The 14,306-nt window shown below is 41.9% G+C and overlaps 1 protein-coding gene across 1 annotated transcript in view; it reads right to left on the bottom strand.

Moving 5' to 3' along the window:
* Positions 1-14,306, bottom strand: part of LOC126458793 (probable E3 ubiquitin-protein ligase HECTD2) — a 344,272-nt gene that overhangs the window by 64,159 nt on the left and 265,807 nt on the right. Inside the window, exon 8 of the mRNA XM_050095818.1 lies at positions 452-639. Within this exon, the coding sequence (XP_049951775.1) occupies positions 452-639 (188 nt within the window). The remainder of the gene's footprint in view (positions 1-451; positions 640-14,306) is intronic.

Raw genomic sequence — 14,306 nt, 5'->3', positions numbered from 1 at the left:
GGAGCTCCGACAGGCACTGGTGCAAGAATGGGAGGCTATACACCAGCAGCTGCTCGACCACCTGATCCAGAGTATGCCAACCCGTTGTGAGATCTGTGCACGTGTCCATGGTGATCATATCCCATACTGATGTCGGGGTACACGCGCAGGAAACAGTGGCGTTTTGTAGCACATGTTTTTTGGGACGGTTTTGTCAACTTATCACCAATACCGTGGACATACAGATCTGTGTCGTGTGTGTTCCCTATTTGCCTATGCTATTAGGGGCAGTTTTGTGTAGTGCCACGTTGTGTGGTACCACATTCTGCAATTATCCTTAATTTATGAGCATGAGTGTAGATATCCACTAAGCACTGCAGGGCTGTTTTCATAAAGAATAATAAGTAAGAAAGACTATTACAATTTAACGAGAAACACGTAAGCATTGCAGTCTCCTCCGTTGGCTGCTTACCTTGGTAAGTATGATCCTCTTGGCGACGATGCTGAGGATGAACGGGTACTGGCAATAGGAGAACTGTCCCGGACGCTGGGGACTCTGCCAGTTGAAGTAGTCCTGCATCAGGTCCACGTGGTCCAGCGCCGAGTTGTAGAAGTCCGTGTAGTCGAGCAGCGGCGGCGAACTCGAGTTGTTGGCCGCGTCTGCGGGCAGAGGCACCACATGTCAGACAGCGTATGGTTGAAATACACTATCCGATCTAAAGTATCCGAACTCCCCTACGTAATGAAGAGCTAACCACTAGATGTCACTGAGAGCCGGACCCGCCAGTACAAAAGGAGGCGAGCAGTATCGTGCTGTCAGTAGAGAAGCAGTATCAGCAGAGCTCAGTGACTTCGGACATGGAGCAGTCACTGCGTATCACCTGAGTAACAAATCCATCACAGTGGTTTCAGCTCGTATAAAGCTGCCCAGGTCGACTGTTGGTGTTGTGACTGTGAAGTGCAAACGCGAGCAAACAACAGCAGCTAAACAAAGACCAGGCAGACCAAGTACTGATAGACAGGGACTGTCGAGTACTGCGGAAGGAATCGCTCACGAGTTCCAAAGTGCTTACGGCAGTCCGATTAGCAGAATGGCTGTGCGCGGGTGCCAAACGGTCTATCAGCTCCACACAAACCACACATTTCTGTATACTTATATGGATATGGTGTCTGTTCTTTCGCACGTGTCCGAAAGAACAGACACCATTGATGAGCTACAGCTGTCTAGAACGAAGTTAGAGTTATATTAATACCTTCAGCTGCTAACGGGCGTTGATATATATCAGCGGGGATATATATCAAAGGGGACAGGTGAAAATGTGTGCCCAGACCGGGACTCGAACCCAGGATCTCCTGCTTGCAAGTCAGACGCTCTATCCATTTGAGGCACCGAGGGCACGGAGGATAGGGCGATTGCAGGGACTACAGTATCTCGCTTACGCCTCCAGCGAGACCCACATTCTCACCTTGTATGTCCACACGCTACATTCGTAGTGTCCCACCCCAACACACTCACTACTCGTGGAAGCCAATCTTACCAAGTCCCGTAAGAGTTCGGGGAATATGTGTGCATCCACACAGAAGAAGAAGGTCATACAAGGTGAGAATGTGGGTCTCGTGGGAGGCGTGCGCAGATAGTCCCTGCAGTCGCACTATCCTCGGTGCCCTCGGTGGCTCAGATGGATAGAGTGTCTGCCATGTAAGGGGGAGGTCCCGGGTTCGAGTCCCGGTCGGGGCACACATTTTCACCTGTCCCCGTTGATATATATCAACGCCCGTTAGCAGCTGAAGGTTGTTGTTGTTGTGGTCTTCAGTCCAGAGACTGGTTTGATGCAGCTCTCCATGCTACTCTATCCTGTGCAAGGTACTTCGTCTCCCAGTACCTACTGCAACCTACATCCATCTCTTGGTCTCCCTCTGCGATTTTTACCCTCCACGCTGCCCTCCAATACTAAATTGGTGATCCCTTGATGCCTCATAATATGCCCTACCAACCGATCCTTTCTTCTAGTCAAGTTGTGTCACAAATTTATCTTCTCTCCAATTCTATTCAATACTTCCTCATTAGCTATGCGATTTACCTATCTAATCTTCAGCATTCTTCTGTAGCACCACATTTCCAAAACTTCTATTCTCGTCTTGTCTAAACTATTTATCATTCATGTTTCATTTCCATACATGGCTACACTCCATACAAATACTTTCAGAAACGACTTCCTAACACTTAAATCTATACTCGATGTTAACAAATTTCTCTTCTTCAGAAACGCTTTCCTTGCCATTGCCAGTCTACATTTTACATCCTCTCTACGTCGACCATCATCAGTTATTTTGCTCCCCAAAGAGCAAAACTCCTTTACTACTCCAAGTGTCTCATTTCCTACTCTAATATCCTCAGCATCTCCCGACTTAATTCGACTACATTCCATTATCCTCGTTTTGCTTTTGTTGATGTTCATCTTATATCCTCCTTTTAAGACCATGTCCATTCCGTTGAGCTGCTCTTCTAGGTCCTTTGCGGTCTTCTCCATGGATTTTAATTGGCTGGTTCAAATGGCTCTGAGCACTATGGGACTTAACATCTGTGGTCATCAGTCCCCTAGAACTTAGAACTACTTAAACCTAACTAACCTAAGGACATCACACACATCCATGCCCGACACAGGATTCGAACCTGCGACCGTAGCAGTCGCGCGATTCCTGACTGAGCTCCTAGAACCGCTAGACCACCGCGGCCGGCGGATTTTAATTCCTACGCCAAATTTTTCTTTTGTTTCCTTTACTGGCTGCTCAATATACAGAGTGAATAACATCGGGGAGAGGCTACAACCCTGTCTCACTCCCTTCCCAACCACTGCTTCCCTTTCATGTCCCTCGACTCTTATAACTGCCATCTGGTTTCTGTACAAATTGTAAATAGCCTTTCGCTCCCTGTATTTTACCCCTGCCACCTTCAGAATTTGAAAGAGAGTATTCCAGTCAACATTGTCAAAAGCTTTCTCTAAGTCTACAAATGCTAGAAACGTAGGTTAGCCATTCCTTAATCTATTTTCTAAGATAAGTCATAGGGTCAATATTGCCTCACGTGTTCCAACATTTCTACGGAATCCAAACTGATTTTCCCCGAGGTCGGCTTCTACCAGTTTTTCCATTTGTCTGTAAAGAAATTGTGTTAGTATTTTGAAGCAATGCCTTATTATACTGATAGTTCGGTAATTTTCACATATGTCAACACCTGCTTTCTTTGGGATTGGAATTATTATATTCTTCTTCAAGTCTGAGGGTATTTCGCCTGTCTCATACATCTTGCTCACCAGATGGTAGAGTTTTGTTAGGCCTGGCTCTCCCAAGGCTGTCAGTAGTTCTAATGGAATGTTGTCTACTCCCGGGGCCTTGTTTCGACTTCGGTCTTTCAGTGCTCCGTCAAACTCTTCACGCAGTATCATATCTCCCATTTCATCTTCATTTACGTTCTCTTCCATTTCTATAATATTGTCTTTAAGAACATCGCCCTTGTATAGACCCTCTATATACTCCTTCCACCTTTCTGCTTTTCCTTCTTTGCTTAGAACTGGGTGTCCATCTGAGCTCTTGATATTCATGCAAGTGGTTCTCTTTTCTCCAAAGGTCTCTTTAATTTTCCTGTAGGCAGTATCTGTCTTACCCCTATTGAGATAAGCCTCTACATCCTTACATTTTTCCTCTAGCCATCTCTGCTTAGCCATTTTGCACTTCCTGTCGATCTCATTTCTGAGATGTTTGTATTCTTTTTTGCCTGCTTCATTTACTGCATTTATATATTTTCTCCTTTCATCAATTAAATTCAATATCTCTTCTGTTACCCAAGGATTTCTATTAGCCCTCGTCTTTTTACCTACTTGATCCTCTAAAGTCTTACAATTTAATACCTGGTTTCTGAATCTCCGTCTTACCATTATATAATCTACCTGAAACCTGTCAGTATCTCCAGGTTTCTTCCATGTATACAACCTTCACATACAACACATTTTCACCTGTCCCCGTTGACATATATCAACGCCCGTTAGCAGCTGAAGGTATTAATACTGTATAATTCTAATTTCACACATTTCTGTAGTCGACGTGAAGCGGCGCTCGAGGGGGTGTAAATGCCACTGGATAGTCAGTGACTGGAAATCAGTGACAAGGGGTGATGAGTCATACTGCACCGTATATCAGTCCGATGACGGGGTTTGGGTTTGGCGAATACCTGGAGAACGTTATCTGCAATCATGTGTACTGCCAACAGTGAAGTGCATAGGGGGTAGTGTTACGATATTAGGGTGTTTTTCGTGGTTAGGTTGTTTTGTTTGTTTTGTTTCAGGACGCAAAAACATCCATGGTCATATTAGTCCATGTCAAAACTGTGAAACATGAAGACAAAGGGAGGAGTTAAAAAACTCTACACGTCAGTGCCAATCGACGGACGAGAAGACAGTTCAAAACAGGGACGTGGAAAAAGGTCTACAAAATACGACATAGAGAAGCTGTGGTGCAGAACTAAAAATTGAATGAAATTAGAATTATATTAATACCTTCAGCTGCTAATGGGCGTTGATATATATCAACAGGGACAGGTGAAAATGTGTGCTCCGACCGGGACTCGAACTCGGGATCTCCTGCTTACATGGCAGACGCTCTACCCTCATTTTTTTTTTAGATCTCATTTTGTTCGTTGCATCTGCTTGTGGCGGACGTCGTAGGACATCCGTTTAAGTTCGTTGTTGATCGATTTACCCAGATTTTTTATTACATAGGACAGCTAACCCTCTGACCGAACACGCTGAGCTACCGTGCCGGCATTCACATGAGCCACTGAGGGCACAGAGGATAGCGCGGCTGCAGGGACTATCTCGCGCACGCCTCCCAAGAGACCCACATTCTCACCTTGTATGTCCACACACTACATTCGTAGTGTCCCACCCCAGCACACTCATTACTCGTGGAAGACGTTCTTACCAAGTCCCGTAAGAGTTCGGAGAATATGTGTGCAACCGCACAGAAGAAGAAGGTCATGGCCGGTGTTGCCAGAACTATATATTTATATGGATATGGTGTCTGTTCCTTCGGACATGTCCGAAAGAACAGACACCTTACCCATATAAGTGTAAAAATTGAATGGCCTTCGCTATATTGCTACGACGGATAAAATGTAAAACGCGGTCGCTCGTCATTCGCTAAAACGGCCGATAACTCACAATCAGACGGCAAACGCAAACGGGAATGTAAAAGGTTAAAAAATGGGCATTGGATCAGGAAACGACAGATAGTTAAAAGTTGGGCGCAATGTGCACGAAGGGCTGTAAGGGGGTGGGGGCGGGGGCGCTACTCAAAAAATGGCGATGGCTAACAAGGCAGCGCCCAATATGCAGTCTAGTTAAAATGACCTCCTCGCGGCGGGAGGGCCAAGAGGAGGTCGTCCAAGTCGCTGGGGGAGGCTTCATAACCTGTAGCTTATTCTTACTGACAGACGGCAATACAGAGATCATCGAAGGGAATATAAGAACTACTGGGCCGAGGTACGAGGACTGCAGCCTTGGCAGCAGCGTCAGAAGCCTCGTTTCCTGTCACCCTCGTATTGCGCTTGTCAAAACGAGAAATGCGGAAGAATTTGAACACATTTTGCAGCCGTACTTCTTGCGTACAGTAGCAGAACAGCTTGGAGATGACGCTTGTTTGTATGAAACTGACAGTGCAGCCTGTCGTAAAATAGCATCTGTGACGCAATTGTTTGTGGTCAATAACATTCCTGAGATGGAGTGTTCTGTCCAGAATCCCGACCTGAACCTAATGGAACAGCTTTAGGACGAGTTAGAAAGCTGATTTCGCTCCATACTGGAGTGTCCAGCATCATTTCCCTCTCTGGTCTCCGTTCTTGAGGAAGAAAAGGCTGTGATTCCTCTACAAACGTAGAGACACCTCACTGAAAGTCTCTCAAGCAAATTTTTAGCTGTCATCAAGACGAAGGGTGGACACACCCGTATTAACGTCCAGTAACAGGTGCCCGAATACTTTTTATAAGATAGTCTATATGTACGTCTACACTCTGCAAGCCCCTTTATGGTGTGTAGCGGAGGATGCTTCGTGTAACACCATTCATATTCCAGTCGACTCTTGGCTAGTCTCTGTGAGAGCTTAACTATCTCTAATTTACCTTTATGGTATTTTTCGTTAAATATACGGAGGTATTAGCAATATACGGGGGCTTACTCTTCTAGGAACGCACGTTCTTGGAATTTTAACAATAAACCGCACCGGTACAAAACATCTCTCTTGTAGAGTTTGATGAGCGTCTCAGTGACGCTTCCACTCCCACCGAAAGAACCCGAAAGGGAAGGCGCTGTTCTACTTTAGACCTTTGCTATTTTCTCTATCAATTCATTTTTTAAATTTTATTTTATATGTCACGTTCCTTAGGAACAAATTGAGGAGCAAATCTCCATGGTCCACGGAATGAGTCAGTACATTACATTGTAACATAGGAGTAATAGTAGATAAAAAGAAACGTATCAATCATATGCAGACGACAAGACACAAGTTTAAACAAACATAATGAACGAAGTAATCCAGGAATTATATTAATTTTTTAATTTTTCCTGGAGTTCCTCGAAAGAATAGAAGGAGTGAATCGTGAGGAAAATCTGCAGTTTGGACTTGAAAGTGCGTGGATTACTGCCAGGATTTTTGAATTCTTGTGCCAGCTTATCGAAAATAGATGCAGCAGAATACTGTATGCTTTTCTGCAAAAAGAGTCAAAGTAGTGCGTTCCAAACGCAGATAGGATATCCGCCTAGTATTGACTGAGTGAAAGCTGCTAACTCTTGAGAATAAACTGATATTTTTAATAACAAACGACATTAAATAAAATATGTAGTTGAGAGGCCAATGTCAGAATTCTCAGACTACTGAACAGGTTCGTGAACTTACAACACATTTTACACCTCATATTGTTCGAACCGCCCCGTTTCTAAGCCAAAAATGCCCTTTTTGAATCATAAGAGTTACCCCAGAAAATAGTAACATACGTCACAAGCGAATGAAAATTAGCAAAGTAGATTACTTTTCGTGCTGAACTGCCACTTACAATCAGTTCCACAAGAAAGTGTACGCCATTATGCTAAATGTAACGTCCGCAGTGACATCTGCGGTGGTGGTCTTTAATGTATAGTCACTGCGCTTTTGCACAGTGTATAGATAAACAGTGTGAGAGTTGAATGTTATGTTTTGTTTTGTCGGTTACAGTTTTGGCTATTTGCACTTATTTATAGCCAATTTAAACGCACCGAAAAAATGTGCAATACTTAACAAAAATGTCTTCCGAAGTTCATTAAGAAGCTATTTGGTTCGAACGAGGCAAGCTCGGTGCTTCAAGAGGTTACTGATCCGAAACATCGCAGCCGACTCTGTACACCTTGGAAATAAGACAATGAGGTGTCCAAGATGGATTGGCCTGCAATGGCTGCAAATGCAAATCCGATCGAAAATTTGCTGTCGTATTTTAAGGTGAAGCTTAAAGGAAAGCCAATATATACTTTGAAGCAGCTGTCATATAAAATCAGGACGATATGGAGGCCGTTACCGAGAGAATATGCAGAATATGCCAAGAAGTTGCCAAGCTATAACTGATAATGGAGGCAATTGGATTACCTATTAGGTAATCGTGCAATTAGTAATAACATGTATTTTCATGTAAACATACATTTATAATAATGTCTTTTATTTCATAGAGATAAAGGCGTATACCTTCTTGTGGAACTAAGTGTATGTCAGACACTGTTCTAATGGTAAATAAAACAGCATTTATTTTCTGAACAAGATCCTGAACTTGGGCTTTCCAGGACAGTTTACTATCTGTCTGGCCGCCCAGGAAATTGAAATGTTCAGTCTCATAATCATGTACCCATTCTGTGTAATCAAAATGTCAGTTTTTGTTGCACTGTTTGTTAGAAACTGTAAAATATTAGTCTTACTGTGATTTAAAATCAATTTATTTTCAACAAGTCATGAACTTGTATCCTGAACTGCATTATTTGAAATCGTGTCAATACTACACACAACATCCTGCACTTCCACGCTCGTGTTGTAAGTAGGCTGTTTAGGTTTTTATATTGGTAACGCCACGTAGCGCTCTGTACGAAAATCACTGGATGTGCTGTGTGCAACCTGTGGCTGGTTTGCATTGTTGTTCGCTATTGTAGTGTTGGGCTGTTGGCTGTTGACAGTGCGTAGCGTTGCTCAGTTGGAGGTGAGCCGCCAGCAGTGGTGGATGTGGGGAAGTGAGATGGCGGATTTTTGAGAATGGATAGTCTGGAGGTGTGTCCATCAGAAACAGTACATCTGTAAGAATGGATGTCATGAACTGCTATATATATTATGACTATTAAGGTAAATACATTGTTTGTTCTCTATTAAAATCTTTCATTTGCTAACTATGCCTATCAGTAGTTAGTGCCTTCCGTAGTTTGAATCTTTTCTTTACCTGGCAGTAGTGGCGCTCGCTGTATTGCAGTAGTTCGAGTAATGAAGATTTTTGTGAGGTAAGTGATTTGTGAAAGGTATAGGTTAATGTTAGTCAGGGCCATTCTTTTGTAGGGATTACTGAAAGTCAGATTGTGTTGCGCTAAAAAAAATATTGTGTGTCAGTTTAAGCACAGTCATGTATAATTTTTCTAAAGGGACGTTTCATATGGCGACCCTGCTAGGATACCTCACTGGAATCTTCTGATTTTTTTCTTGTAGTTTGTGTAATTAGTGTAGCTATTGTTTATTGCTAGCGCGTAATTGTAGAGAGAATCTCCTTTGTAGTTGCAGCCTTTCATTGTTGTACAGTAAAACAGTTGTGGCATGCATGTAGCATTGCACCAAATATTTCGCAGCTGCGCTTGCAATCAACTAGATATTATTTTCAGTGCTATGTTAACGTGTTCTCTTATTTTTGCTCTTCAAATTGTGCTTTTCTGTGTTATCGTGTGAAATATTGTGACAATAATGGCGTGTGAAAAACGTAACACTAGGCTCCAAAGTAAACTGAGAAATAATAGTGACGACGAGCATAGCTTATCAGCACCACACCACTGTATTATGAATTAACAGTCATTCAAAGTAGTAATTTGGTAATTGTGCATAGGGAAATGGAGTGGGCGGCAAATAATGGTGTAGACAGTGAAACAATTAGTGAACAGGGAAGCATTATCGATCGATCGGTCGGCAACAGTTCGCCTCAGGAATCCGAAACGACAGGACACAATCTTGGAAATATTGTAGATTCAGGTTTTGCGTCCTCACCATTTTCTCAAATAAGTCAAGACACATTTTCTGCTCGTCAAAATGTGAATGTTGCCGGTGCAAATGCACTGCCGAAAAGAATAGACGAACAGATTCCAGACACTAATACGTTATTATTGCAATTAATGCAACAAATGGAACAAAATCAGAGACAAACACAACAAAAGTTTCAAAAGTTAGACACAATGGAACAAAATCAGAGACAAACACAGCAAAAGCTTCAAAAGTTAGACACAATGGAACAAAATCAGAGACAAACACAGCAAAAGCTTCAAAAGTTAGACACCATGCTTGAACAAACACGTGAAGATTTAACTACTGAGTTACATAACATTGAATCGAAATGTCAAAAAGTCTGTAATGACGTAAAAACACAAATTTGTGAGCATTTTCAACCTATTTTTTCGCGGCACGAAAATGCATTACAGAATCACGAAGCAGCCACAAAAGAACTGCAAACTATTGTTCATGAAAATCACGAGACCTTGCAAGCTAAAATTGACTCAGTTGCATCTACCGATTCGGTTACGCAACTTGCAAAAACTCAGGAAAACTTAAAGGACACAGTAGATACTCTGAAAACTGGTTCAGAAAGACACTTGGAGGAAATTAGTTCATTAGCAGAGAAAGTAGTTGAACTTTCGGATCAGCTAAATAATTTATCTATGAAGGTAGATGATAATCTGAGTGACACAAAACCGGTAGTCTTTAATGACACGGAAGAGTGCGAACAAATTAGGAAATTCAAACAAAATCAGAATCAAATTAATACGCAACACCAAAGAGAAATCCGGGAAGTACAAGATCAGCTGACACAGGTAATACAAAAATTACGTATTTCAGAGGACACTCGCGCTCCAATACGGGAAGAGGGACATAGAAATACGGAACAGCCACAAAATAATAACACAGTGCATTTCGGAAATTGTGAAAGAAATTGGCAAGGTGCACCGAATTTTGAAATGGAACCGCCGAAACGACGTAACAATGACCGACATGCGACCTGCCGACACGATGATTTTGACTATAAGCTGTTCATTACTACACGTAAATTCAAAACATTTAAGCATTCTGGCAACGACATTCATCCACAAGCGTGCGTCATCAATTCTCTCATTGTTTTCCTCCCAGCTGGTCATTAGAGCACAGATTAGAATTTATGTGTGGCTACTGGCTTGCAAGCCAAATTCTTGACCACCCCTGGTTGAAAGCGACCGTTCACAGCTACAAAATATTACTCGCAACTCTTACAGGAAAAAAAATTGCATCGAATGGACTGCGTAATAAATGAGGATACCAAATTGTAGTGTTGACGTCACGAGTTCAGCGTAGCATAGCATGACACTAAGTGAACTCTAGTTTTTTTTAATTGAATCTGATTTTTATAATCAACGACAGAACAAAAACATTAAATCATACAAATGACAAACTAATGCTACCACTCTCATAAACGATGTATCGAAATGGATGTGAACTGTACAGTAAACATATACTAACGCAGTTTATCTGGAATTTAATTAGATCCAGAATATCGTTAATTTTGTTGAACACTGCTCAAAGTGGTCAGAGCTCAAAGCACTCCATATTAACATGTATCATGCCTTCAGCATGTTTTACCGTACACCTTTATCGTTTTCCTAAATGTGTGTTGAGATGTGCAAGATATTTATGTACCAAATTAAATATGATATAGTAGAATTGAGATCGGTCAGCAGTTGAGTCACCCATAATTGAAATTTGGTAAGTGCTACGTAAAAACCAAGAGCACTACCTAAAAGAGCAGAAATTTGCGCTCTGTTCTGTATGAATTTCGATGCTCGCTGCAGAGGAAGAGTTTAATTTAATTTTCAATTATGCCTTGGAGTGTTTCTGGTATGAAAGTACCAACTGGGTCTCGATCAACTGCAGGTTGCTTTAAGCATCACTGGTGCAGAAATTTTGATCTGCTTATCAGTTCTTTGGCATCTGTTTTGAGAGAGAGTATCACATATTCCAACACATGTTGTTTCGAGGAAAAAAGAGCCATCACTCCATTCTTGGTAAACTGGGATATTCAGATTTCTAGATGAAAGGTATTTGATCTGAAAAACAGTTCGATTTTATGCAGAATATCCGCTCCCTGTTTTAGCAACAGTGTATTCCACATGAATACAACCGATAAACGACAAATTTAGAAAGAAACAAAGAAACGGGCCACGTAACTGGAGAAAAGTGCAGATCGTTCCACGCTATGTGAATGCTCGACAGATATTATATGGGTCGAACAAGAATATGACAATTTCTAGGTGTTGCAATACTTACAGATATGTAGAACGAGGAGAAAGTGTCGCGAGGAACACCAGAAGTGTACTAAAATATCAGGAGTGCCTGTCTGGGTGACTTTGATCGAATACATATTAAGGAGGGAAGAGAGGTTACAATTTAATACATCGTCAGAATCAAGGTTGTTAGGTAGGGAAATGGTAAGGGAGTGCAGTAAAATATACTGAAGTCAAGATACATGCATTGTAAGCTGATTTGGGGATAGATAGAGGAGAGTGTCACCCACGGTCCCGTTCAAGTAAACATCCGAGTATTCATCTAAAATGACTGGGGAACCCATCTGGCAAGCCATATAGAGCTTGAACATTCTTGCAAATACGTAGCCAGTTGTTTACTCACTTCATCACATCAAAGGGACATCAGTAGAGCCCGGATTTGCATCCACTATCTAATCGCAAAATGTACATGCATGCAGTATCATATCACTAAACATTCTCAACGAGGCAGCAAAACAATACAAATAAGTGGTATCAAAATTCCATTCTCTATTTCTTTCTATTATTTTGCTCTAAAACACTGCACAACGATTAATTTCTCTACTTTTTTTACTTAAGCGCATATGTTTATGTGACAGATCATTTTTTGTACTCGTAAAATGACCTTTATACATGGCAGAAAGTAACATGAGCATACTTATGTGGTGCGTGAAGAAATTTCGGACAACGTCTGATTAAGCTACTCGCCACAATCTTCATAAACTCAGAATCATGATCTGATCCGATAACTTTGTTCAGCTTATCTTTACCTGCAACTCTCGATAGGATAACTACGAAGATTTTTCAACCTTTTGTCAAAGATTACAACAGTGGTAGACCTATGGCTTCAAACTTCGTTACTGCTGCAGGCAAATGCGCAAAATTTATTTTGATGTAAATCAGGTCTTGTTTCAAATCTATTTTCTTGAATGCCATTTGCGTGTCTTTAAAGCAAGCTGCATAAGTAGCTGCAGAAGTGTCTACGACATAAAAGCGAACAAAAGTCATTTAGGGTACAGAAACTTAAAGCTTTTCAATATAATGCACTTAAGATGTATTCAATAAATTAGCTGTAAATTGCGGTCTCTTACCTACATAACTGAAACTATTACAGTAAAAGACGTCAGCATTTATCCAAGTAGGTACCACCTCTGGTCAGAATAGGTTGTGGTGGCAAAGACAAATCTGGCAATATGTCTCTAAGTGCGGCAACACGGGCAAGTGCCTTCTAGAATACCTTTAATAGTGAAAACTGTCACCATATGATTTAATTAAGGCTGTCAGAATTATCAAAGCTGTGTATTTTATGCATCTATTTACTTCTTTGTAGAGGATATCAGCGTATTCGCATTGTTATACACACATCAACAAACGTATTCCATCAGCCCGACATCTAGTGCAGGTGAGTTGCTATTGTGACTGTTCCTGTACCGATTGGAAACCAGCCCTGACGTTGTTCGCAAACCTTAACACAGTTACCACCAGCGCTACCTACACTCGAATGGATTGCAACATTTCAGCTGAAAGTAAAGCACCATTAGGGACGCATTGGAGAGGTTTGTGGAATAGGAGAGTGAAATTCATCATGCCGCGAAGAACAGTCGCGACTAGTGATTGGGTAGTCATCATCACGCTACATGCAGAAGGCTTGTCAACCAAGGACATTGCTCGACGTTTGCACCGGAGTCAAAGTTATGTTGTATGGACATGGAATCGGTTCCTATCGACAGTTAGTGTTGAGGACTTACATCACAGAGGCCGTCCACGTTCGGCAGGAGCACGGGATCATCGATATCTACGACTTTCGTGTCAAACGAAAAGAGTGCTCCAGAATAGAATTAGGTGCTCGAGGAGGCTACAGGACGTCATGTATCGCATCAGATTGTTTGGAGACGACTGTATGATGCGAATCTCCATTACCGACGACCATAGCTGATACTATGTCGAACAACACAACACAGTAGAATCCGCTACAGGTGGGCAAGAAATCATTCAGAATGGACGCCCAAGGAGTGGCGTCGAATGCTGTTCACGGACAAACCTCTGATGTGTTTGTACCCTGACAATGGCAGACAATGTGTTTGGAGACAACCTTGTAACATCGAATGCCTCCAGCGCTGTGTCCCACAACTGCAAGAAGGTGGTGATGGAGTGATGTTCTGGGGTGGCAGCACATGAGGCCACAGTAGCACCTCTCGTTGTTGTTGAGGGCAACCTCACTGCTCTACGGTGCAGGGACGAGATTCTGCAGCCAATAGCGGGAATGTATTTCAAACATTTTGGTGACAATTTCGTCTTTATGGATGATAAGCCGCATGCTCATCGTTCTAGTTCCCATGAACACGTTGATTCAGAATTTTTGGATGAGCAGAGTAGAGTGGCCTGCATGCTCTCTGGACATTAACCCAAATGAACATATGTGGGATCGATTGAAAAAAGTTGTTTTTGGACTTCTACAACGACCATGTACTCTACACGACTTACACAGAATCTTAATATTTTCAGCATGTCGCGATCCTGTCAGAAACTGTGTAAATATTGATTTTAAATTAACAACAGCCTCAGTTGCAATGTTTACCTGGATTTACCTAGGTTTCAGTTGGGATAACCCAACCTTCTTCAGAATAAAAGGAACTACGATTTGTCCATAATGGACAACCTCGAAAACTAAAAACTATAATATAGTAATACATCGTCATATTGCAATATCTTATCTGGGAAACAGCC

The sequence above is a fragment of the Schistocerca serialis genome, chromosome 1 (genome assembly GCF_023864345.2).
Source record: "Schistocerca serialis cubense isolate TAMUIC-IGC-003099 chromosome 1, iqSchSeri2.2, whole genome shotgun sequence".
Taxonomy (NCBI): Eukaryota; Metazoa; Arthropoda; class Insecta; order Orthoptera; family Acrididae; genus Schistocerca; species Schistocerca serialis.
The sequence above is the reverse complement of the archived record's forward strand: the minus strand, read 5'-3'. Positions and strand labels throughout refer to the sequence as shown.